We start from the raw sequence: 25,091 nt of genomic DNA, 5'->3' as shown, positions 1-25,091 counted from the left end.
TCTACTGTTCTTGCAGGGTAGACGTCAGTTGAGTTTTTGAGTCACCTTGTTAGGTTGAGTCACAAAATCATTACACTTAAATTTATTACATTTCTCGTTCAAAATTCCTTCTAGTTAAAAGAAATATTCAAGTTGAATGTCAAAAAAGAGCGAGAGGAAGACCCAAAAAAATATGGATGGTGATGGTGAAAGCAGATACAAACTCACTCTCAATAACATAAGATTGGCTTTGAATAGAGTGAAATGGAGGGACAAGATTTATTTAACTGAAGCTAATCTTTGTGATAAGGTTTTTGTTGTTGTTGTTGTTCAAAATACCTGTTTTTGTGGCCTACAAGTTTTAACTGAATTAAAAGCAACTACCTGTAGGAGGAATGAAGTGAGCAATTTTATGGAAAATGGGTTTAGTGGCATAGGGAAATTAGTATGAAGGTGCCAACTCGTCGAAGCTTGTGAATTTAACTCATGGTTTTAAAACTTGTCCGAGACTAAGGCTGTGTTTGGATTGAGGGAAGGGGAGGGAAGGGAAGGGAAACTCATAAAGGGAAGGGAAGGGAAGGGAAGGCTAGTTTCTCTTCATCCTGTTTGGATTGAAAGGGAAGAGAAGAGAAAAAATTAAGTTTCTTTTGTTTGGATAGGATTCATAAGAGAAGAGAAAAGAAATTATTCTTGTCAAATGACTATTATACCCTTCATAGTCCAAAATATCAAAAGAAGGTTTCAATAAAGAAGAAAGTTGAAACCTTAAGATTTTTTAGAGGAAAACTTCAAATTTTTTCCCAACTCAAAGATAAAAATGTATTTTAAATTGAATGAGATAGGATTTATTGTCTCGCAAGCTATCTAATCAACTTTATTGCTTTATATTTGAAAGGGAAATGAGCATAAAAATAAGAAAATTTGTGAAGATGGATTTTTATTTTCACATGGATGGTTGATGTGGAAAATCTGGACCGTTTATCTAATAAAGTACCGTTCGATTTGACTCACCTTGATGGCACCCTTGCCGTGCATAGCATGCTTGTCCAAGCATTATCGTTTCTTTTAGAGCCTTCAATTTATACATTCTTTTTGATGGGAATTATTATTGGTTTTCATTGTACATGATCAAACCATTTCTATGTTTTCATGGTTGGGTTCGTTATTAATTGAGTCGTGAGCTACAGTGACCTCAAGATTGTACCTCATTTCGTGCATCTTAGCGTGAAAGCATTGTCTAAGATTGTACCTCATTTCGTGCATCTTAGCGTGAAAGCATTGCCTACAACTTTATAAGAGACAATGAAAGCACATATAAACTTCCTCTCTAGAATCAACGATTTGGCTTCGGACCACACAACCAATAAGCTATCACACAACATGTGATAATAAGGCTGAAGTTCTCGAGCTAGTCAAATACTACTCCGCTCCAAGAAAATCCTATGCCACTTCAGAAGTGGTGTGGACAAAAAGTACCTGATGAGCAATTTCTAGCTGGATTTCAGCATTTTACATAATGGGCACTTGAATAGGTAATAAAGAATTATTTCAAACCCATTATCAAAATGCAATCCAATGTCTGAAAAATACTGAAATTCAATGTCTACAAATAAATAAAGATTTTTCAGTATTGACTATCGACAGATGCAGTTTTCTTATATATATTACTTTAGCACTACTGACCTCCTAATTTTTACTTATTACACACCACTTCCAAATCTGCCAAAATCCAAATCCAAATCTGCCACCCAAATCTATCAAAATCGAAATCCAAATCTGCCACCAAAATCCTAATGAAAAACTCAAAACATCAATGTCACTAATGGGTCCATAAGCATCAATGGCCAATCCGGTAGCAATGGTGCTCAGCATTCCAAGAGCAGCTACGGCAATGCCGTACATAGCAGCCAAGCTGAAACTGACAAAAATCGGAATAATCACGGATTTGTATCCCAAAGCAAGACCAAAGATAACGTTGGTAGCAGCTCCAGTTCTGCATGAATCAGCAACATCTTGTACAGGGCTGTAAAATGAAAGACAAATTTTTGTTAAGATAAAAATTATTATGCGACAGAATTGAAGAGGAACGGAAGGTTTACTAAGATTAGTTACCTGTATGCATTGCTAGTGTAACACTTGGTTACAAATCCAATAACCAGTCCAGCCCATAGGCCAATGGCAACACAGAAGAACAGTTCCCTGCAATTGGAGTCTCTGTCAACATATTTTATTATTTTGAAACAACCAAAATATATGTAAAAAAAAATTGCAAATATCTTGAAAAGCATGAAGAACAGTTATGGAGCATACCAGTTCTTCACAACCTTCTGGACTCCAAAATTGAAGATTGTGAAGGACGGTGGGAGGGCAACCCAACTAACAAGAGCAATTCCAACAGTCATAAGAGCAGTGGAGATAATGAGTTGCTTCTTCAAGGCAGGCTCAATTTCCTTGACAACCTTGATTTCAAAGAAATCAGTTGCAAATAGAGTGGTGATTAAGCAAACAAGGATGCCCATGGAGCTGATGAGCAAGGGATAACACATTGCAGTGAACTCAAGGTTGATCCCAAATGAGGAGATGGAGGCAACAACAAGAGCAGCACATGAGGACTCAGCATAAGAGCCAAAAAGATCAGATCTCATCCCAGCAATATCCCCAACATTATCACCAACATTGTCAGCGATCACCTTTAAGAAGAAAGCAAAGATATAATTAGGCCATAATAAACCCTGGGGATGCGTAACACCTTATGTGTCTGTGTGTGAGGCTTTAACCAAGGGGGATGCGTAACACCTTCTATACCATTTCTAATGCCCCGTGTAAGTGGTGTGCACCATACGTTGATATATGTGTATTTGTGTGGTGGGGATACAAAAGTTGAAATAAATTAAACTTTTTTTAAACTACTACAACCTACCACCAACAACATATGCATGTAAGTTGCATGCCTCTGATACAAAGCATTCATAATGCATAAAAGTGTGAACCATCCACATTTTTCAAAGACTACAACCTTGAGGCAAGCTTCTTTAAAACAGTAGCAGCATCATGCCCCTTTGCCAACCAAGTATAAAAACACCATCAAAGCCCATGAATTTAACAAAGCTTATATGGATTTATTAACATGCCATTTTATTCATTTGGGGCAGATAAGATAGAATAAAACAGGCTGCCTCAGTGTTGTGTGCACTAGTTTAAGCTCCAAAACTCTATCTAGCCCATGTAAAGCAAACAATAATTAAAATTATGGTAGACTGTTAGTTTGGAACTGATACCACCAGTATGAATCTTAATTTAGGCAACAGAAATGATCGAATGAGAGTTGTGAATTGCGATTGCCCTTATATTGACGTAAGCTGATTTGATCCATATAAAGAGATCATCATCACCATTATTAAACCTTTATCGCCATTTGTTTGGTCAAAACAAAGAGTAACTAGTAGTACCCTGCCTATCTTCTAATATATTGTTTTAAAGAACTGTTTTGGATAAACTGTTTGGGATCACCCACAATTTAATTCTTTCCCTTATCAGATGTAATTCACATATTTTTCTAAATATGGAAATTCTAACAGTACGCAAGACCTACCAATCATTCAATCCCTTCAATACATTTGTTAAGTTGGACCAATATTCAAGGAGAGGGACATTCATCAAATAGAAAAAAAAAAAAAAAAACTCCCAATCATTGTTTTATAATAAAAAATATCAATGAACATAGAAACAAAGAAAGAGTTAGAATGCTCACAGGACTGGATACATCATTGGACAATCCATTTTTGGGAACACTGCAAATAGAAACACTACGACATAAACAACAGGTTAAAAGCATGTACTTGGATCAATTTTTTTATAAAGTTTTTGATGCTTTAAATTGAAAGATACTTAATCAATAAAGAACACCCTTCCCCCACACCTTGAGAAATTAAACTTTTTTTGAAGAAAAATGTGCTGAGTCGTTCTAACATAATTTTAAATGTCAGACTTACAAGTTTGGTTACCATTTGATCTTTCTATGATTAAAACAAGTAAACATTACTACAAACAAACTTCAATTCTCTCAGTAATTTGGAACCATATCCTGCAAAATGACTCTTAAGTCCCAAATCTTATTTCAAGTATTAATGTTATAATGGAGAATCTGACAGCTTACATTGGCAAATTCATGTGTGAGGAGGGAGTAGAAAGACATGATGAAGAACGTGCTGCTGCCATTGAAACATTTGGAATAGAAAATCTAAGACCCCAATTCAAGTTGTCTTGGATGTAGCTCATCATGTATTTTGCTATACCAAATCAGCATTCTATTTTATTAAGCAAAACCCAAATATCTGATACCAAATCAGTAATTTATTTTATTAAGTAAAACCCAAATATCTAAACTACAAATTCTCAAATCAGCAATCTATTTTATTAAACAAATTCCAAATCTTTGATACCAAATCAACAATCTATTTTATTAAGAAAAACCCAAATCTCTAAACTCTCAACTACAAATTTCCAACCACCAAACACTTTATAAACCTCTAAAATCTACAAAAACACACAAATCTAAATAAAATGACTAAATTTCAAAATTTTCAAGAGCAAATGCAGCAAAGCCAAACCATCAAAATGGGGAGAGAGAAAAAAAATCAGAATATTTGCTAATAATACCATTGGTATTTCGGAAAAAATCAGAATAATGAGGAAGAGAGAGAGAATACTTTAGTTCGTCTCCTAGTCGTGGTCGTTTCTAGTCAAGTTCGTCTCCTAGTCGAGGTCGTCGGCTTCGTCCCTTCTCTAGGGTTTCTTCTTCGTCTTCTCTAGATTTCTTCTTCGTCTTCTTCGTCTTCTTCGTCCATTCTCTAGGGTTTTATTGTGTTTTATAATTTAGGGTGTAACTAGTAAAATTTGGGATGCCAATATCATGTTTCTTTGGAAATTAAGAAAATGTTGAGGACAATTTTGGAAACGAAATTTTGTTCTCTTCCCTTCCCTCTTCGTCACTCCGATTTCGGGGGGAACAAAATCTGACAATTTTTCCCTTCCCTTCCCTCCATTTTTCTTCTCTTCCCTCCTAACTTAACAATCCAAACAGGAGAAAGGAAGAGAAAACTGCAAATTTTCTCTTCCCTTCCCTCCCCTTCCCTCAATCCAAACACAGCGTAAGACGTATCGCCCAAGTTAACTCGGCATCGGAGTTGAATTAGACCAACTCACAAGTCCCTTTTTTGATCGAGATTTAATACTTCACATACAATTTTTTGATTTTTTGAATGAGACATTTCAAACGTATTGGAAAACTTGTTCGAGACGACTCAGTATTGGGGTTGGACGAAACGAGATGTGAAATCGAGTTTTAAAACCATGATTTAACTTGAATTTAGTGTTGGTTAAAGCATGTGAGGGTTGATACCGTGACTTGTGTTCTGAACCCTCCTTCACCTACTAGTTATAGAGGATACGATTGTCATAATAGTTTTTATTCTATTTTCTTTATCATATATTTGTCTTCGATTTTTCTTAGGCGAAGGAATGTTGGTGTTGCCGTGTATTATTCCAATTTACGTGCAAAAGACACAGGAAAGAAGTCCACTATTTTAAGAATGAGTCTTTGATTTTTCTAACATGTGAATGTTAGTGGAGTTATCTCACTCTTGTTCAACAATGATACAGATGTACGTCGTGTTTCAACATTTATATCATTTACAACTTTGTGGGTGAACAAATGTCCCATTGGTTTACACTTTTTCATCTTTCTTTTTAATTCCCTCTATCTTTATTATCTCATTTTTAACCAATTTTATTATTTATTATTTTTTAACCTATTAATCTCATTTTTTTTAAAATAATATTCTTTCAATTTTATTTTTTCACATTTTTACCCTCCTAACTCCCGAGCATGGGTGAACTCTAATTTATTATATAAACTAAAATATGATTTTATGACTAAACATTTTCTTATCTGTCTTATTTTTATTAAACAATTATTTTAATTTAAATATGTGTAAATGAATCATTATAAATCGGGTTAAATAGATTGTCTCGTTCATCGTACCAAGTTTTTAAACCATGGTTGATAAACCTCAGATGTATCGATCTTTTACCATCTTAGCTCTAAAAACGAGGGAATCCCACCATTTCAATAACAAGATTCCATTGTTTCTTCCTCTGTGAACAAAAATATTATCTTCATCATATTAGTCTCCCACTTAGAATATTGAAAGAGATAGACTTCCCCGACTTCTCGACAAATCTTATATGTAATGATCTCAATAATATCTTACCACTAAAAACAAGTAAACCCCACCATTAAATAACAAGATTCCATTGTTTCTTCCTCTATGAACAAACATATTATCTTCCCATTAGTCTCCACTTAAAATATTGAAAATGACATGTAAAAATAGTAGGTAAAGATATAAAGGTTGCCAAAGTTGACTTAGAGATAAAGATGTATCCCTTCATCTTTATCCTTTGGAGATATATAGAGAAATATTCAAGTGAAAGAGTGACGATGGGACGAGTCATAGATCTAAAATTTGACCGAGTCAATGTGACTCGATTAGATTTAAAGGTGATTCATCCCTAAAACTCAACTCGCAGAGTTAAGTCAAAAGTTGTTGATCAGTGGCCGATAGTTTGTAGGTGAAGGTAAGTTTTGAGCCCAATTTGTGGTGTCGCTAGACTTTAACAAACTTAACAAAAAATGGGGATACCTGTTCGATTGAAAATTGATGACATTCACCTTCACCTCACCTCACCTCAAATCTCTCTTATATATTACAATAATGATTTTCTAATGCCCTGTTTTGACACACACACCCCCCTTAACGTGACATGTACTAGAATCATAGATTCTTTCCTTGAGATGCACAATTGTACATATTTATGTAGATGTACAATTATGTATCTCAAGAAAATCTATGATTGTAGTTCATGCCATATCGGGGGGCATATGGGAGCGTGTGTTGGAGGGGGCGTCAGAAAATTAGGACTATGTATTAATAGAACAAAATGACATAAAGGTCCTCATCTTTAATTTATAAAAGAAAATTTTTGATTTTACTTCCTAAAATTAGTTGATTAAAGGATTCAATTATTTTTAATTTATTGAATTTCATTTTTAACTCATCTTTTTCAATCTCATCTTAATCTCTTGTACAAAATTCTTAATGGGTGTTTGATAACATTTTAGGAGTCTGAATGGAAGTTCTCCATCTTTAAAAGTTTTAACCTCATTTGTTTCTTTTTAGATTCTATAATTTAGAATCGAAATCTTGGATCAGAAATTAGAAAACATAGAACATTTTTAGACTTTAGAAATATTATTAAATCTATCCTTAATTTTTTTTTATTTTTATCAATTTTTAATTTTAAAAAAATATTTCTTGTTTGGATATAAATATAATCTTTAAGGTTGAAGTAAAAAAAAAAAAAGAGTTTGGAAAGTAAAATCTAGGGATTTTTTCTTACTTATGGTAGACGGCTGAATAAATCTCATAGGTGGGTCCCAGCGCGACAGCGCTTCCCACTAATCGACACTAACATCTCTTCATGAAAATAACTTTGAAGCGACCACCACATCTCAAAATTTCGGTACTACCCTCTCCTTCCAATTACACGTGGCATTTTCTAGACGTATTTTAAATATTGATAAAATACATGGCATACCACGTGTCTTATAATAGAAGAGGGTTTCTCCAAAATTTTAAAGGGGCTTGACTATTTCAAAATCTGATTCGTCACAATCAACTTTGTTGGACAGTAGACACGTGGCATATGTAGAAAAACGGACAAATCTTGACAGATGAAAGACAAGGAATCCATGACGTATATCTCCATGAAAATGAAACAAGTAGATTAGTGGCAAACAGCCAAGCACACGGTTTTCACTTTTGAAAACAAATTTTTTATTTTTATTTTTACATGGGATGGTCCCACCGCGTCCGAGTTGACTCAGACGATCTTGTTGTACCCGACTTGAAAAATCCTCTGAATTAGGGTTATTCGATTAAATCGACGTATTAATCAGAGATTTCTCTATTACTAGTAGAACATGGCAACATTTGTTCTCTTTACCTTCAAAATTATATTTTCTTCAATATTCAAACATCAAAAAGAATTTAAGGGGTTTTTAGAGAGATTGGAGATGATAATTGTTGATAAGAAATTAAAACAAATATTTTCACAAAAAATTTCATGTTTCTTGACTTTTATATATATATATATATATATATATATATATATATATATATATATATATATATATATATATATATATATATTGGAATTTATCCAAATTAACCAAAGAGTCATGCTCGAGTAATATTGTGGGGGACATCGGTTGATGTGGATGTGTGTCAGAATCTATTTCCATCGAGATACAGGTGAGATCTCGATGAAAGCATCTATGGTTCTGTGCACACTAATGTCTCCCCCATGATGTCCCTCACAATGTTACTTGATCATTATTCTTAATCAAATTGAAGCTCTCTCAAATGATTATTGAACTTTATTACTATGTTTAGTTGCATACCACCCCTTATCAATTGCACTCCTTCACTTAAAATTTCCCCTTTGCACTCCATCTGGATGATTATAGTACAAAAATAATAGAAAAAAAAAAAATTATAGCCCTTTTCTTCTTCTTCTAATCACAATATATCCGGTTTGATAAATCAAGGAAGGTTAATTTTGACGATTTTAAAGACATTGTGAGGCATAGGAAACTTGTTGGAATTCATGTCGACATTTCTGGTTGATCAATGATCATTGAATTTCAAGGGATAAGATCGAAGCATAGACTTTTATCAATTTTTAAATAAAATCTAAATATGGATTAAAAAACCAATACCTTCAATTGGTGCCAATGAGAACATGAGTAAAACCAATCACAAAAGAAAATAGAACATTAATAGAATATGTCATGGGAAGATGAATAAGCCCTTAAATCATAAGATTACCATAGTGAAGTGCAATTAGTAGGTTAAAATTGAGGTTTAAAAAAAAAAAACATATTTTTTAAATATTAGAGGTGCAACCAACAGGTAGTGGTGTGCAATTAGTTGATCCCTATCTAAAATTAATCTCTCTCATACATATCCTCATACCCTGCTGCAGCTTGCGGGGCCCCTGCATTGTGAAACTGATGACATACACCCCTTGACCATGGTATTATTGAGAGACAAACATAGAATAACAAAAATACCCTCTTCTATAGTCAAATTAAAAAAGAGAGGCAATGACTGCAAAGGCGAGAATATATACGAAAAGTCCCCTAAAATAGACTACGGTCGGTTCAGGACCAACTTTATAAAATATTAGGTGAGATGGCATGGAAATAGAACCATAAATCTCTTTCCACGCTGTGCAGAATTGCAAATCTCTATAAAGATGTGTAATTGTATATCTCGAGAAAAAAGATTCATGATTCCGTGTCTATGCCACATCAAGTATTGATCAAGTGAAGACTTTCTAGTTAGAAAATCATTATTATTACTATTATTATTATTATTAAATTTTTTTTTAATGAAAATACCTAAATTGCCTTTTAACAACTTTATAAATTTAAGGGAAGCATGGCTAGTTTGAGAGTTGGTCCCCTTCACATTTTTGTAAATATTTGAGATACCCTTATGTTTTAAAAAATAGATGGCATGTTTGTTAACCTTGGTCATCAGTTCTTTTAGATTAATGAAAAATGATTTAAATGATGGAAAGGTCATAATTTTTTCATCCTAAAACTAGTCATATTAAATTCTCTTAGATGGGGATGATGATGATCCCGAGGATGAAGATGATGATGATGATGACCAAATTGACTTGGGTCCCCAAGAGTCAATTGGTTCACTAACTCTCTTTTCAATGTTCTCTTCAAGAAAATAGGCTTGATTGTCCACTTGCTTTCTAGACCTAAAGGTGTCAATGTATGAAGACCATACATTCTGATACCTAGAGTTAGGTGTAGCTTATCCCGGAGTCACCTGGGAGCACCCATGTATTATTATATAAAGTTCACATATGAAGCCATATCAGTCCCGTGCCAAGGCATATATGTTAATTTAGTGAGATTTTAGTAATAAAGGAGTATGACTAGCCTCTACTTTTAATATTTTCTTCTGGAAATTTAGGAAAGACTTAGTATACTCTTTGTAGGAAAGGTGTCTAGTGTCCCAATCCTTGGCCTACACCTACGTTGACTTCAAGCCCTTGCACTAAGTTACTTAGAGTCCCGCGTGTCATAGATTGTGTTGCTCTCGTTCTCTTGCTTGCTAGTTACGTATTGTGTGTGTGGATATTATTTTCAGGTTTGCTGGTGGATTATCACCTTTGTGTCGCATGACCTTGCTTCGAAAGAATACTACCGTGACACGATGACATGATAGTCTTATGATCAGTACCCAAACTGCTACCTACCTCATATTAGTCTAAATTATTTAGACCCTTCAAATATATTTATTATAATATTTAAAATAGTTTTAAATATTTAAAATATTACATTAAAACTTGACTTAAATGTCCATCGAATCAACCCGAAAACTCGTGTCAACTTAGATAGGTTAAATAAAATTATATTAATTTCTAAATATTAAAAAACTATTTTTAACTAATTTGAAATGAATAAATATTTATTTTCTATTCTTCATAAAAATATTATATGTAACCAAATAACTCAGTCAAATTTCTGACCTAATTCGGGGCGTTTTTTACTTAATTTGTGAAGTTGAATTGGTAAGTTGGTTCGATCAAATTTGGAGTCAAGTCACTTCGAAATCCAATTGTGTCAATAGCAATATACACACCAAATAAGTTTGATGATGACCATACTCATCTTCCTTTTCATCATTATTGTTGTAGTCATCATCATCATTTAAGTGGGTTGAAGATGACTAATTCTAGGTAGAGAAAACAAGTTTTTTTTTTTTTTGTTATTTGAATCAAATTTCATTAATTTATCAAAAATGACCATGATCAAGGGGGAATGTCATTAATTTTAAAACATAAGAGCCTAAAATTTTCATCAAAACTAAAACTTTGAAAGGGGGGGGGGGGTGGTTCCGAATTTTTTGAGAGAGGACTTTTAGAAAGAATAATGATGACATATGCCCTCCTACGCACTCATCATAAAATTGCAAATCATTTGCCTTGGGATATGCAAATCATTATGTGAAGGGGGTGTATGTCAGAGGTGTGCGTGAGATTATCATGAAAATTTGAAAATATCTGTTGGGATTATAAAAACTTATGGATTTTGTGTTTTTGATATAAAATAATTAATTTTTTATTATTATTGAGATTTAAATGTTTATTATCTCTAAAAAATATATAATTTTTTACTATTCACTACTAATCAACCTTATGGTTAGAGAAGTAATTTTTTTGAAAAATACATGCTTTTTAAATATATTATAAAAATACATCTGAATCAGCTTGACTCGATCAGATGAAGTAACTCGGAAGAGTCAACTCGTTATCCATGAGTAGCAGATAAGCCGAGTTACCCGATGTAAAAAAAATAATAATTAAAAACCATGTTCTAGATCAAATAACAGCTAAAGCTGTTTTTATTTATTTAATAATTTTAACTCTTTTTCCTTATATTATTTGTAGATAAGAACAACTTCAAGTCAATGGCCCACCATTGCCACCCAACAATATTACCTTTAAATTTACAAGAGTGAGAGTGACCAATTTCATCAGATTTCTATTGTCTGCAATTCAAGAACTAAAGGTTGAAGCTAATGGGTTCTCTAATGGCAGGATGGCAATCAAATATCTCAGATCCTAAAGCTGGTAATCTCACTAAGCTCTCTTGTTTTCCTTTTATATCTAACAAAATTTTCTCTATATTTAATTTTCTAGAAAAAATAAAATAAAATTAGAGAGCTTCTATTGCCACACCAACTCGCTAGCACCACCCAAGATGTGTGCTAATTCTTTGGTGAAGTTGCATAACTTACATATCGATTGGGATGGCGTTAGCAAAAGTTGGCGTGGCAATATAATTTCTCTTTAAAAAAAAAAAAAAAAAATTTTTTTTAACTTAAAAGAGTGCCTCTGCAGTGACATACCAGAGAAACAGGTCCTTCACTAAAGATGAAATTAATGCTTACTGGAGATCAAGGAAGAGAACAGAGGAAGAACATCTCAGAGAAATTTTGAGTTCCCCAGAGAGCAATCAGGTATAATGTAATATCTATTAAAATTTCACTTTTTTTTTTTTTTTTCCAAGAATTTGGATTGAAAATTTGTTAAATGAGTTTAATTGATTTGTGTTTAATAGAGATATAGAATTTAAAAGATGACTATAATTTTTTAAAGCTATGCCACCCCAAGATATGTGCTTAATCTTTGGAGATTTACATATGAATTGGGGTGGCGTTAGCAAAAGTTGGTGTGGCAATAGAATCTCTCTCATTTTTTAACTTAATTATTTTCTTTTATAGGAGATTTACCGGCAGACCTATCTATTGCATTTTTATTACAAAAGCTCCCTTGGAGTTTTGACAACTCCAAGGGAACCTTACTTTATGAAGTTTGTTACCCACCAAACCTCACTTTATCAAGTTTGTTGCAAGCAAGCTTTGGAGTAGGGATCTATGTCATAAAATTCAAATTTATGGGGTTAATTTGTTATTTAATATACCTTGGAGCATGGTTTCATACCTTGGAGCATGGTTTCAAAACTTGCCCGAGTCATCTTGGTATTAGGCATGGACGAGACGAACGGACAAGTCAATTTTTCGGACGAGATTAAAATCTCACATTTATTTTTCAAATATTTGAATGAGACATCTCGAAAAACTTATCCGAGACGACTTGACATCTGGCATGGATGAGATGAGACTCGAAACTGAGTTTTAAAACCATGCCTTGGAGCACGGGCGGAGCTGGTGGGGGCAATTGCCCCCACAGAACTTTGAGACACCCCTATATTTTCAACTAATTACATGCCCCATTTGCCCCCACACCCTCACCTCCCCCCAATTCTTGCCCCCCCCCCTCCCCTCCTCCTCCAATTTTTTGTTGATGACATTGCCTCTTAATTACCCTCACAAAACTTTGAGACACCCCTATATTTTCAATTAATTACACGCCCCATTTGCCCCCACACCCTCACCTCCCCCCAATTCTTCCCCCCCCCCCCCCTCCAATTTTTTGTTGATGACATTCCCTCTTAATTACCCCCACAAAACTTTGAGACATCCCTATATTTTCAACTAATAACACGCCCCATTTGCCCCCACACCCTCACCTCCCTCCAATTCCCCCCCCCCCAAGTTTTTGTTGATGACATTGCCTCTTAATTACCCCTACAAAACTTTGAGACACCCCTATATTTTCAATTAATTACACGCCCCATTAGCCCCCACACCCTCACCTCCCCCCAATTCTTGCCCCCCCCCCCCCCTCCCCTCCTCCTCCAATTTTTTGTTGATGACATTGCCTCTTAATTACCCCCACAAAACTTTGAGACATCCCTATATTTTCAACTAATTACACGCCCCATTTGCCCCCACACCCTCACCTCCCTCCAATTCTCCCCCCCCCCCCCCCCCCCCAAGTTTTTGTTGATGACATTGCCTCTTGATCAGGCCTTCTCATATGTTAATTGAAAATAACTAAATATCATTTTCTTCAATTTCTAACAAAAATCCCTCTGAATTTCTCCCTAAAATCATTTATCTTCAAGTTCTTCAACTATACAACTAACCACAGTTTGCCTCCATTACAAGAAAATCCTGGCTACGCCCTTGCTTTGGAGTGGATTCTAAATATATCCATGTGTGGCATCCAAAAACATGATCTGATGCCATAGGGTTATAAAGGGCAAAATTTTAAGAATTGTTTTAATAAATATTGATAAAAAAGCTTAACTTTCACAGTTGGATTTTAGTTTTAAATTTGGGAGTTCGGTAGCTATCCATTTTCAATACCTAGGATCGATCTTGAAGGGTTTATTTATTTATTATTATTATTATTATTTTTTTTTTCTTTTGAATATGGGGTTTTCCCTAAAATCTACAAGTATCAGTCTTTGGATTGCTAATTTGATAATCCGTGTTGGCCCAACAACTCTTAGTAAGATTTGAAATCTTACTAAGTTACTCATGGTAGCGTGATCCATAAAGTAAGGTTTGTTCAGTAACAAACTTGATAAAGTAAGGAGTTTTTGTTATAAAATTGCAATAGATAGGTCTGCCCAGTAAATCACTCTTTATTTATTTTTGTACAAAAGTAATATTAAATATGTTTTATTAAGGTTTGATTATTTAATTATCTATTCATAACAGAGATTTTATTCTTTCTCAAAAGAAAAAAAAAACCTTAAAGAGTGATTTAGAGTTTTAAACATATCCTTTGACTTTTTGGTGAATATTTTAGAAACCCTCCCGTGTTTTTTAAACTGATGATATGCCCCTTGACCTCAGTCTACTGGAACAGATCAATGGAAAATGACTTAAATATCCTCATCTTCAACATGGTTTTTTCTCTCAAAACCAGTCATCTTTAACCTCTTGAGCAACTTTTTTTACTTTTCTCTTGAACCTTAAGATTCTACCTGCTTTAAATCTCAAGAACAAGATAGGATTTTTGGAGAGAAGTAGATTTTAGGTAGAAGCTATGGATTGAAAATAATTTACCATTAAGAGTGAAGAGCTTGAAGATGCTAGATTTTTGGGATTCTTTCAAAACCCATTATTAAAAAAAAATCTTTAGATTTTGTTATAGGTTGTTAAAATATGGTAGATTTGACTTGATTATTTATTTATTTTTTCTATTTTGCACATTTTCATTTTCTTAAATGGTTCATGTCCTTTTATATCCAAATCCCATTTGTTTTTCTAACACCATAAGATCTACTTATTAACAGGAGAGCACAGGTCAGGAATCAGGAGGGGTACTTGAGAGATCAAGATCCTTGTCTCTCCCTGATAGGAAGGGAAACTTCCTCACCATTGATTCTGAAACAGCTCTAGGGGACCTCATAACCAAAAATGGTTGGTAAGTAATCCCATCATCCACTAATTTTATTCAAAGATATTTCTTAACATATATCTATAAATTCAAGTATGTCTATATCGGTTTTCCCTACTCTTAAATTATTAGATAAGGTTGTATCATATTATGGTTTATAGCGTACATTGATACTCCAAATCACTATCATGACGGAGATTAGATCAATTACCTCAATCATGTAGAACCTTCAACTTGCACGTTCCTTCTGTTATATATTTTTAATTACATGACAGAACTATTTCGATCAAGTTTCCTATAATTAGTTTAACACCCATTGGGTTATTTTATGAGTGACAAACCTTACGTAAAATCAGAGGATTGGATCACACAATAAAAGAAAATGCACTAAAAAAATGAAATTTTCTATTTTTTAACATGTTCCTATAGCAACATATGGTGTCTACGTGATACTTTTTGGTTGGAAATTATACACATTAGGCTAAGTACCATGTAGAAAATGTGTTGATAAGGAGCCCAATGCGTTTTAAACACCTATGAAAAGTTGCCATGTAGACACCATTCTAGATCCTGATTCTATTTAAAAAAGAAACAGTCCAAGATTTCTCTCTAAAACATCCAAAACTTGAAACCCTAGTTTCATTTGTTTCGGGTGATCCGAAGTTTAATTTATCACTCGTTAATGGGCATTCGTAAAATCTTAAAATATTGAAGCTTTGGAGCCTCTAATTTTCTACTTTGGCGTTTCACTTGTGTATTTTCTTCTGATATGTATGTTTGGTGTGGGCAGGTGGACTAGGAGCAACTCAGCATTTCTGAATGAACCTCCCGTAGTAGAGGGTGAAGGTCCTTCCCATTCCCACAAATACACATCTCAGTTCCATGTCCCGGAATAAGTATATGATAGACACTCCCACTTCTTAATATGCTACTGATTGGCGTTGCAAATAATAAAATGGGTTGATCTGAAAAAAAAAAGGTTTTGTGTGTAGATATGATGATCAGTAGAGTTTGTGTTCAGAGTTGTCTGGTTTTGTTAGTGTTAGAACACTAAGATTTGTATTATATATGGAAAATGAATTTGTTCCTTAAAATTCTAGGTATGGTTTCCGATAAAGAATAGAACTATATTGATAAATGGATTGCATTACATTGAACAATTATGTATATGAATGATATGGTGCATTAAATTACAACTAATTGTAGTTGTTGGATGGGGGAGGTGTTAAGTTCGACTCGGGATGTTTTGTCGACAATTAAAATGAAACAAAATTACAAAATTAAATGTGAAGGACATGAAGATATGTTGATGGCTGGTACTCATCGCATAACGCTTGTTATGTCTCCAGGTATCACGTCGATTTAGCTACATCTGTTCATTATATCATATCAGATTACATGTGAGCACTAGAGCCCCCACTATATAATAAGAGGGATCCCTATATCCCATACAAATTTAGCGAAATCTTCTCTCTTTTCCTTGATCCTGATGCCACTCTATGGATGAGAATTAATCGATCTTGATTTGTGGCTCAAAACTTGATGATCTGAAATTTCGGAACTCTTTCCTCTTTTTTTTTTTTTTTTTTTTTTTTTTAACTTTCTCCATTTCCCCCCTTATTTTTCCTTTTGTTTTACAAGTTTATATTATCAGGAAAATCATTTTTCCACTAATTTTCCACCCAAATCAGATGGACAACAATTTGCTTGTGCACATGGAATTGAGTGGTACCTATGAATATTTGGTTTTTCATACTTACTTTGTGTTAGTATCACAAGTACCGCACCGCATGTGAATGAATGAGACGTGCCTTCATGTGATTCTAAAACTACTAATACAATCCCAATCTCTCTTGTTTTAGGGTCATATCAGTTTCACTCATCTTTGTATTTTTTGGGGGTCTAATTTTAGCTTTTAATTACCACACACACAAACGTAATTGAAAGCCTACGAAGTTTGAGATGTTGGAGGAAACCAAATATAAACGAGTCAATAGTATCGAGGATCCATTACAAATCACAAATTTAAGTATGTCAAGCCACCAGAAATGGGGTTGACTTAACAGAGTTGTCCAATCTCTAAAACTCTATCAGTTAACTCCAGAACGTGATTGGTAATAGCTGGAAAGTATCATTAACACTATTTCTATCACTATGTGAAAATACCCAAATATCGACAGTCCAAAACCGTCGAATCATGGATCAATTCGACAGTCCCGACCATCGAACGGGACCATCGAATTTTTTCTTGTCGAAAAAAAATTCGACGGCTGAAAACAATAGAAATTTTTATAAATTCAACAGCTATAGGCCGTCGAATAATATATTTTCGACAGCTATAAGCCGTCGAATAAAATATTTTCGACAACTATAAGTCGTTGAATAACATATTTTCGACGGTTTAAGACCGTTGAATCTGGGTTCTTACCATATTTTCGACGATCAGAACTTTTATCTGACAAAATGCTTTTGTTTTCAACCTATACTTGTGAAAAAAATCACACATTCATATCCACATCAACATTCACATTCCATCCCATCTATTCACATCCGATCCACACAAATTTGCATTCAATTCATAATATAAAGAATAATAAGATTTTAAAAAAAAGTTATTTATATAAGTCAAAATTTTAATCTCACATATTGGAAGAATTCCTGAGATCATGTTCACATACATCAAAGTAATGAAGTTTTACAAAAAAAAAAAAAAAAAATCCCACTTTCAAGTGGACGTGTCATCCCATTTCTTTGCCCATTTCTCCTTTTTCATGAGGCAACTTATGAGCAAGACCATTCAATATCTGATGGAAAGCATCTCCTGACTGAGCTGGTTGAGGGAACAACATTGCTTGCTTTATAGAAGCATTTGCGAGTAATCTTTGCTTCCTCAATATTACTATTGATGTACAATACATCCCTGATGATCAATAAACACTTAGATTCAAGATACCTATCACAATAAATTGTGGATAATATTGGAAATCTTTTATGTCGATGAGGTTTAGTTAGAATTATACCTGAATTTCGATTAAGATGATGGAGTAAGAGTAGGCGAAGGCAATATCTCCAAGTGCTTGGAAGCTCCTCCATATCTTCCTCGGCTACAAACACGCCGATATCTTCCCATGGGATCGCATCCGCAAATGGTAAGACCATGTCATCTGCTATGATTAGAGAGATGCAACCAAATGTTACTCCTTCAACCAATATAGCCCGTTGCATGTCTTCATAGTATGTTGTAGGATGCTCCGTAGAGATGTCGAATAGAAGGTTGTCCTTGAAGTTCTCCCAAACTGCTGCTCTAGCACCTCTGTGTAGTCAACAAACAAACAAACATATAAACTAGGAGTTCAAGCACCCAAAACCTCATGGTTGCTACACAAGGCGCCTTCATTGAGATGCAAACTCAGTTGGAAATAAAGAATGCTCTTGATGGTTGCTACACAAACGCCTTCATTGAGGCGCCTTCATTAAAATTCTTGTTGGTGCTTCATGATTTTGATGTGGTTTCTCCATTTTTGGGGTGAATTTTTTATGATTGATGATTTTAAGTATCAGCAGTATCTTTAGTATTTTTACCCCAATGGCATTAACTATACCAGACCCAGAGTGTTCTGAACATTCCAATTTTGAACAGTTGTGAAACAGAATATTTTATGATAAATAATTGATCTGCATGTGCCATTGCATCATGATAAATAGAAAACAAATGCTCCCGACACCATGTAAGTATGTGCAATCCTAACAAATAATAATACGTAACACAGTGAAATGGTTTTCTTAATAATCAAGAAGAAAACAAACAAAAGACACTCAAGCTAGCAATTGTTCTTCAGATATAATTTGATCTTGTGGCACACCTATTATGGTTTCCTTCCTATGGTGCAGTAAAAGAACAACCACTCGTAGTCGATAAAAGATATATGAGATAGGTAGATCTAAAAAGTTGGGGAGTCATAGTAAAGTCCACCATTGCACAGCCGAAACCAATTTGTTTATATGAGGAATAGCTATAGATAGTTATGCTTATCATTTCTAACACGAGTTAAAATAAAATTTAAAGAACTATGCTTTCTTTGGGTTTCCAGCACACCACCACCTTAAAATCACATTCTTAGATTTTACATGAACCTATAAGAAGCTTCAACATAATCCATTCATTCCACATTCTAACATACATTACAGGGCACAACAAATCTAATTAAAAAAAAAAAAAAACTTCACTACAACTACGCAAATATCAATAATTTAAGCAAGAAAACTGAAATAATAATAATAATAATAAACATGCTCGGGTGCTAGATATCCATCAAGAGCATTCTTAACAAGTCCAAAATCTTAAACCACCATTAATTTGGAATATGGGCCTCATGCCACTGGTTCATTAACAGAAAATTCGTACTCCACAAGTCCTAATTCTTCTAGAGGACATCAAACTTACAAGCTCTTCTCTAGAAACAAATCATCCTTCAATGAAAATTTGTCAAATGAGTTTAATTGATTTGTGTTTAATAAAGATAAAGAATTAAAAAAGATGTACTATAATTTTTTAAAGCTATGCCACCCCAAGATGTGTGCTTAATCTTTTGGAGATTTACATATGAATTGGGGTGGCGTTAGCAAAAGTTGGTGCGGCAATAGAATCTCTCTGATATTTTTGCTTAATTATTTTCTTTTATGGGAGATTTACCGGCAGACCTAACTGTTGCATTTTTATTACAAAAGTTCCCTTGGAGTTCTGACAACTCCAAGGGAACCTTACTTTATGAAGTTTGTTATGCACCAGACCTCACTTTATCAAGTTTGTTGCAAGCAAGCCTTGGAGTAGGGATCTATGTCATAAAATTCAAATTTATGGGGTTAATTTGTTATTTAAGATACCTTGGAGCATGGTTTCAAAATTTGCCCGAGTCATCTCGATATTAGGCATGGACGAGATGGACGGACAAGTCAATTTTTCAGACGAAATTAAAATCTCACGTTTATTTTTCAAATGTTTGAATGAGACGTCTTGAAAAACTTATCCGAGACGACTCGGCATCTAGCATGGATGAGATGAGACTCGAAACTGAGTTTTAAAACCATGCCTTGGAGCACGGGCGGAGCTGGTGGGGGCAATTGCCCCCACAGAACTTTGAGACACCCCTATATTTTCAACTAATTACATGCCCCATTTGCCCCCACACCCTCACCTCCCCCCAATTCTTGCCCCCCTCCCCCTCCTCCAATTTTTTGTTGATGACATTGCCTCTTGATTACCCCCACAAAACTTTGAGACACCCCTATATTTTCAACTAATTACACGCCCCATTTGCCCCCACACCCTCACCTCCCTCCAATTCTCTCTCCCCCCCCCCCCTCGGCCCCCAAGTTTTTGTTGATGACATTGCCTCTTGATCAGGCCTTCTCATATGTTAATTGAAAATAACTAAATATCATTTTCTTCAATTTCTAACGAAAAAACCTCTGAATTTCTCCATAAAACCATTAATCTTCAAGTTCTTCAACTATACAACTAACCACAGTTTGCCTCCATTATGAGAAAATCCTGGCTGCGCCCTTGCTTTGGAGTGGATTCTAAATATATCCATGTGTGGCATCCAAAAACATGATCTGATGCCATAGGGTTATAAAGGGAAAAATTTTAAGAATTGTTTTAATAAATATTGATAAAAAAGGTTAACTTTCATAGTTGGATTTTAGTTTTAAATTTGGGAGTTCGGTAGCTATCCATTTTCAATACCTAGGATCTATCTTGAAGGGTTTATTTATTTATTATTATTATTATTTCTTTTGAATATGAGGTTTTCCCTGAAATCTACAAGTCTCAGTCTTTGGATTGCTAATTTGATAATCCGTGTTGGCCCAACAACCCTTAGTAAGATTTGAAATCTTACTAAGTTAGTCATGGTAGTATGATTCATAAAGTAAGGTTTGTTCAGTAACCTAACGCTTGTTATGTCTCCAGGTATCACGTCGATTTAGCTACATCTGTTCATTATATCATATCAGGTTACATGTTAGCATTAGAGCCCCCACTATATGATAAGAGGGATCCCTATATCCAATACAAATTTAGCAAAATCTTCTTTCATTTCCTTGATCCTGATGCCACTCTATGGATGAGAATTAATCAATCTTGATTTGTGGCTCAAAACTTGATGATCTGAATCTTGGAATTCTTTCCCTTTTTTTTTTTTTTTTTATACTTTCTTCATTTTCCTCCCCATTTTTCCTTTTATTTTACAACTTTATGTTATCCAGGGAAATCATTTTTCCGCTAATTTTCCACGCCAATCAGATTGCTTGTGCACATGGAATTGAGTGGTACCTATGAATATTTTGGTTTTTCATACTTACTTTGTGTTAGTATAACACGTACCGCACCGCCTGTGAATGAATGAGATGTCCACTTCATGTGATTCTAAAACTACTAATACAATCCCAATCTCTCTTGTTTTAGGGTCGTATCAGTTTCACTCATCTTTGTATTCTTTTAGGGTCTAATTTTAGCTTTTAACTACCACACAAACCTAATTGTAAGCCTAAGAAGTCTTGAGATGTTGGAGGAAATCAAATATAAATGAGTCAATAGTATTCAGGATCCATTACAAATCACAGATTCAAGTATGTCACGCCATCAGAATCACAGATTCAAGTATGTCACGCCACCAGAAATGGAGTTGACTGAACAGAGTTGCCAAACTCTGCAACTCTATCAGTTAACTACCATACGTGATTCGTTATAGGTGGAAAGTATGATTAAAACTCTTTCTATCAATGGAGCGCACATCTGTTTTTCTTTGATTCATCAGAAAGAGAAGAAATAGTTAATAACTATAATACCACAAAATGTGTAAAAGAGTCTCACATCCTTCTGAATTTCTTGTTTGTGTCTTAAGAATGTTCAGTTAGGTAGCTATTGTAGCTATTTCAAATCCTCTCAGCATTCACCTAAACAACAAGATAGCTCACGTACAAGAAAATGAATCGCATACCGAATTCCTTATAAATTAGCAAAAGAATCACATATGAAAACAAAATTTCACTTAAACAGCTGGGTGAAAATATGTTTTTCTAGGTAAAGATAAAGAGTGCCAAGTTAAGCCATATATTCTTACTCTTCTTAAACGGCGGAACAAGATAGCATATGCAATGGTATGACTAACCCAGTGGGTATGTTTGGCTGCAACAATAAAATTTGTCAGGTTGTGAGTCGTGACAAAATAAAATTTTAAGAACCAACGGCCCGAGCTTGAATCAAAATGGGTCCGTTCAACAACAAACATTTTGGCAAAACATTTTTCAAAACATGGGTTAGAGGTTTTGGAATGGGCTGATTTTTTATGAGGATGATCTCTACGGTGAGGAGATCATCCTCACCAAAAATCAGCCCATTCCAAAACTTCTAGCACCATGTTTACAAGTTGAAAAATCGTGGACCGTCCATTTTTTGTAAACCATTTTTGATGGGGTTAGAAGTTTTGGAATGGGCTGATTTTTGGTGATGATGATCTCCTCATCGTAGAGATCATCCTCACCAAAAATCAGCCCATTCCAAAACCTCTAACCCATGTTTTGAAAAATGTTTTGCCAAAATGTTTGTTGCTGAACATTTCCCAATCAAAATAGGACCCAAAATCGAACCGATATAATATGTTTATTTTTATTATTATTATCACAAGTTCTTAGTTGGTGAGGTCGCAAGACGTGGTGGTCAGCTTGCATCCCACATTTTTATAAATATATTTCAAATTTAGGTATTTGGATTTCGGTTCTACCCAAATCGAAGAATACCCGAAAAAATCGGTTTGGTATCGATTTCGATTCTAACTGTTGGACAAAAATCTGAACCCAAAATACTTCGGTTTGGTTAGGATAAATGTACATCCCCATGTGCACATGGATTTTCTTTTTTGGATCTAGAAGCACTTCTAGAAACTATTATGTGGCCCTCTAATAGTTATTATGGTGAAAGCATGTTAGATCTTAGGAGGATAAAGTGCAGAGACCATTTCAGAGACTGAGACCACTCATTCCCATTAATCCACGTGTATTGAAGGATGTTAGGATCAAGTGATCCAATATCAGTGTGATCATGAATTCAAGCCCAATAAAAAAATTATAGAGAAAATGATCGAGAGAGCGAGAGCACACACTGATTTTAACATGAAAAACCTCCTAAAAATAAGAGGAAAAACCAAGGGCCAAAGATTGGTAAAAACTTTCACTAATTAAGAAAAAAGATTACAAACCTTTTCAAAATCAATCTGACCAAAGATTACAAACCTTATAAAATTATTTGATCACACAAAATAATGAACCTGACGCCACAACTTCGAAATCAATTAGACACTCTCCTTTGAGATCTTCCTCAACCCAAAATATCTTTGACTTCAATTGATGTGAAATCACTTCAACGACTTTCTTCTTGCACACTTCCTTCTTGATTTGGAAATTACCTACAACCTTGTTGCAAATTCTAGCAAAACCTCAAGAAGAACAGAAGAGAGCAACAAAGCAACATTTTTGCATGCTCAAAGTTCTGGATATGTAAAATACTCACATACAAGCACCAATATATATTGGGTCTCGCTCGGCAACCAACTTCAGGGAGCCAATGCCTTTTTTCTATATGGGTTAGAAGTTTTAGAATTGGTTGATTTTTTGTGAGAATGGTCTCTATAGTGAGGAGATCATCCTAGAGAAAAATCAGTCCAATCCAACTCTTCTAACCCCTGTCAAAAGTGGTTTAAAATTTTGGACCTCTTATTTTTTATTGTTAATTTGTAAATCACTTTTGATGGGGTTAGAAGTTTCAGATTAGGCTGATTTTTTGTGAGGATGATTTCTTCACCTAAGAGATTATCCTCACAAAAAATCAGTTCAATATGAAACTTTTAACCTGTATAGGACAAATTTTGACTCCTAAAAAAAATAACAACTAGATTATATGCAATAAAGCATTGGATTGATGGGCTCTAGGCTTGCCAAACGGTCAAGTTGTTGATCAAGAATTGTTTTGGAAAGACGAACAGTAAATGAACAAAAGAGATCTGAAACAAATTATTGAAGGGAATAAGGTCAAAAGGGAAAAAAGGTTTGACTTAGGATTGACAATAAGTAAGGTAAGGTCTTTCCCGACTCCATACTTGAATTGAAACACACCCCTACACCGAATTTCTTATCCAAATTTTAGGTAATACCAAAATTCAAAATTTTGTCCAAGTTTTAGGTGGATAACCATACCTGATTCAAGGGTCATCAAAATTTTACCCTCTCGCCTATTTTTTATTTTTTATATTTATTTTCTTTTACTTCGATAACAAAATTATATAATAAAAATCCTAATTATTTACATATACCTATATAGAATATGAAATTATAATTTTCCCTCCAGTAATGGGGTAGGATATGACGTATATTTATATCCAACCATAAAAAACTTTTAGATAAACAAGTACCAAGTAATATGAGTACCAAGTAATATTACTTGAATTCTTGATCGAGTAGAAAAACCTTGCCCGTATCCAATTTATTTGAGTTGGATGACTCAGGTAGATGGGTAGTATCCATCTCATTGCCAGTCCTAGTTTGACTTCAACTAAGGGCATCCCAACAAGAATAACATGGGTATATTTTTAATTGTGGGATGCCTTTCAATATAGGTGGACCAATGGGAATGTGAGGCTTTGGTGGGTCTCTAAAATGTTAATCATTCAGTAACATCCTTGAAGGCTTTATATTGATAGAGGATACTCTTCACCTGTTCCACAACATGGAGTGCTATGGTGAAGAGTGAGTCGAGTGACAGGAGATGTTGGTCCTCACCTCTTAAACTAAATATCAATCTTTTCACAAGGCTAGAATCGAGAGTTCTTTGATGGCACAAACCAAACTCTAAATCAAAGATAGGATAATTGCAAAGATCATTCAATCTTTTAGTGGAATTAAATTAAGCGTTAGTTTCTAAACATGAATGAAGTCATGATATATTGGAATGGTAACCATTTACAAACATATAATCTATCAACGAATTAGGATTAATAGTTACATACTTATAATAGGCGGCATAGCCATAAACCCGATTTAAAACAAATAGGAAGATCCTCAATGGTATACTTTAATTCTAGACTCTCTTA

The 25,091-nt window shown here is 34.4% G+C and overlaps 2 protein-coding genes and 1 pseudogene across 4 annotated transcripts; 1 reads left to right on the top strand and 2 right to left on the bottom strand.

Moving 5' to 3' along the window:
- Positions 1-1,589: 1,589 nt before the first annotated feature.
- Positions 1,590-5,125, bottom strand: LOC147405118 (pyrophosphate-energized vacuolar membrane proton pump 1-like). 3 transcript variants are annotated; one of them, XM_086441281.1, is made up of 5 exons: positions 4,689-5,125; positions 3,731-3,785; positions 2,290-2,669; positions 2,092-2,178; positions 1,590-2,002 (listed from the first exon to the last, which is right to left on the bottom strand). In XM_086441281.1, the coding sequence occupies exons 3-5, from the start codon at positions 2,622-2,624 to the stop codon at positions 1,666-1,668; spliced, it is 759 nt and encodes a 252-aa protein (XP_086297407.1). In that variant the 5' UTR covers positions 2,625-2,669; positions 3,731-3,785; positions 4,689-5,125; the 3' UTR covers positions 1,590-1,665. The 3 variants fall into 3 exon arrangements, with proteins under 3 accessions (XP_086297407.1, XP_086297408.1, XP_086297409.1); XM_086441282.1 differs by having other exon boundaries at positions 3,731-3,770; XM_086441283.1 differs by lacking the exon at positions 3,731-3,785.
- Positions 5,126-11,599: 6,474 nt separating this feature from the next.
- LOC147405117 (DNA polymerase epsilon catalytic subunit A) lies at positions 11,600-16,160 on the top strand. The gene is made up of 4 exons (XM_086441269.1): positions 11,600-11,760; positions 12,031-12,149; positions 14,843-14,973; positions 15,737-16,160. The coding sequence occupies exons 1-4, from the start codon at positions 11,709-11,711 to the stop codon at positions 15,840-15,842; spliced, it is 408 nt and encodes a 135-aa protein (XP_086297395.1). The 5' UTR covers positions 11,600-11,708; the 3' UTR covers positions 15,843-16,160.
- A 1,524-nt stretch (positions 16,161-17,684) lies between these two features.
- Positions 17,685-18,319, bottom strand: LOC147405116 (putative beta-1,4-xylosyltransferase IRX10L pseudogene; annotated as a pseudogene).
- Between the last annotated feature and the right edge of the window lie 6,772 nt (positions 18,320-25,091).

The sequence above is a fragment of the Akebia trifoliata genome, chromosome 4 (assembly GCF_017979445.1).
Source record: "Akebia trifoliata isolate Shusen 1 chromosome 4, ASM1797944v1, whole genome shotgun sequence".
NCBI classification, from domain to species: Eukaryota; Viridiplantae; Streptophyta; class Magnoliopsida; order Ranunculales; family Lardizabalaceae; genus Akebia; species Akebia trifoliata.
This window is presented reverse-complemented; position numbering and strand designations above follow the sequence as displayed.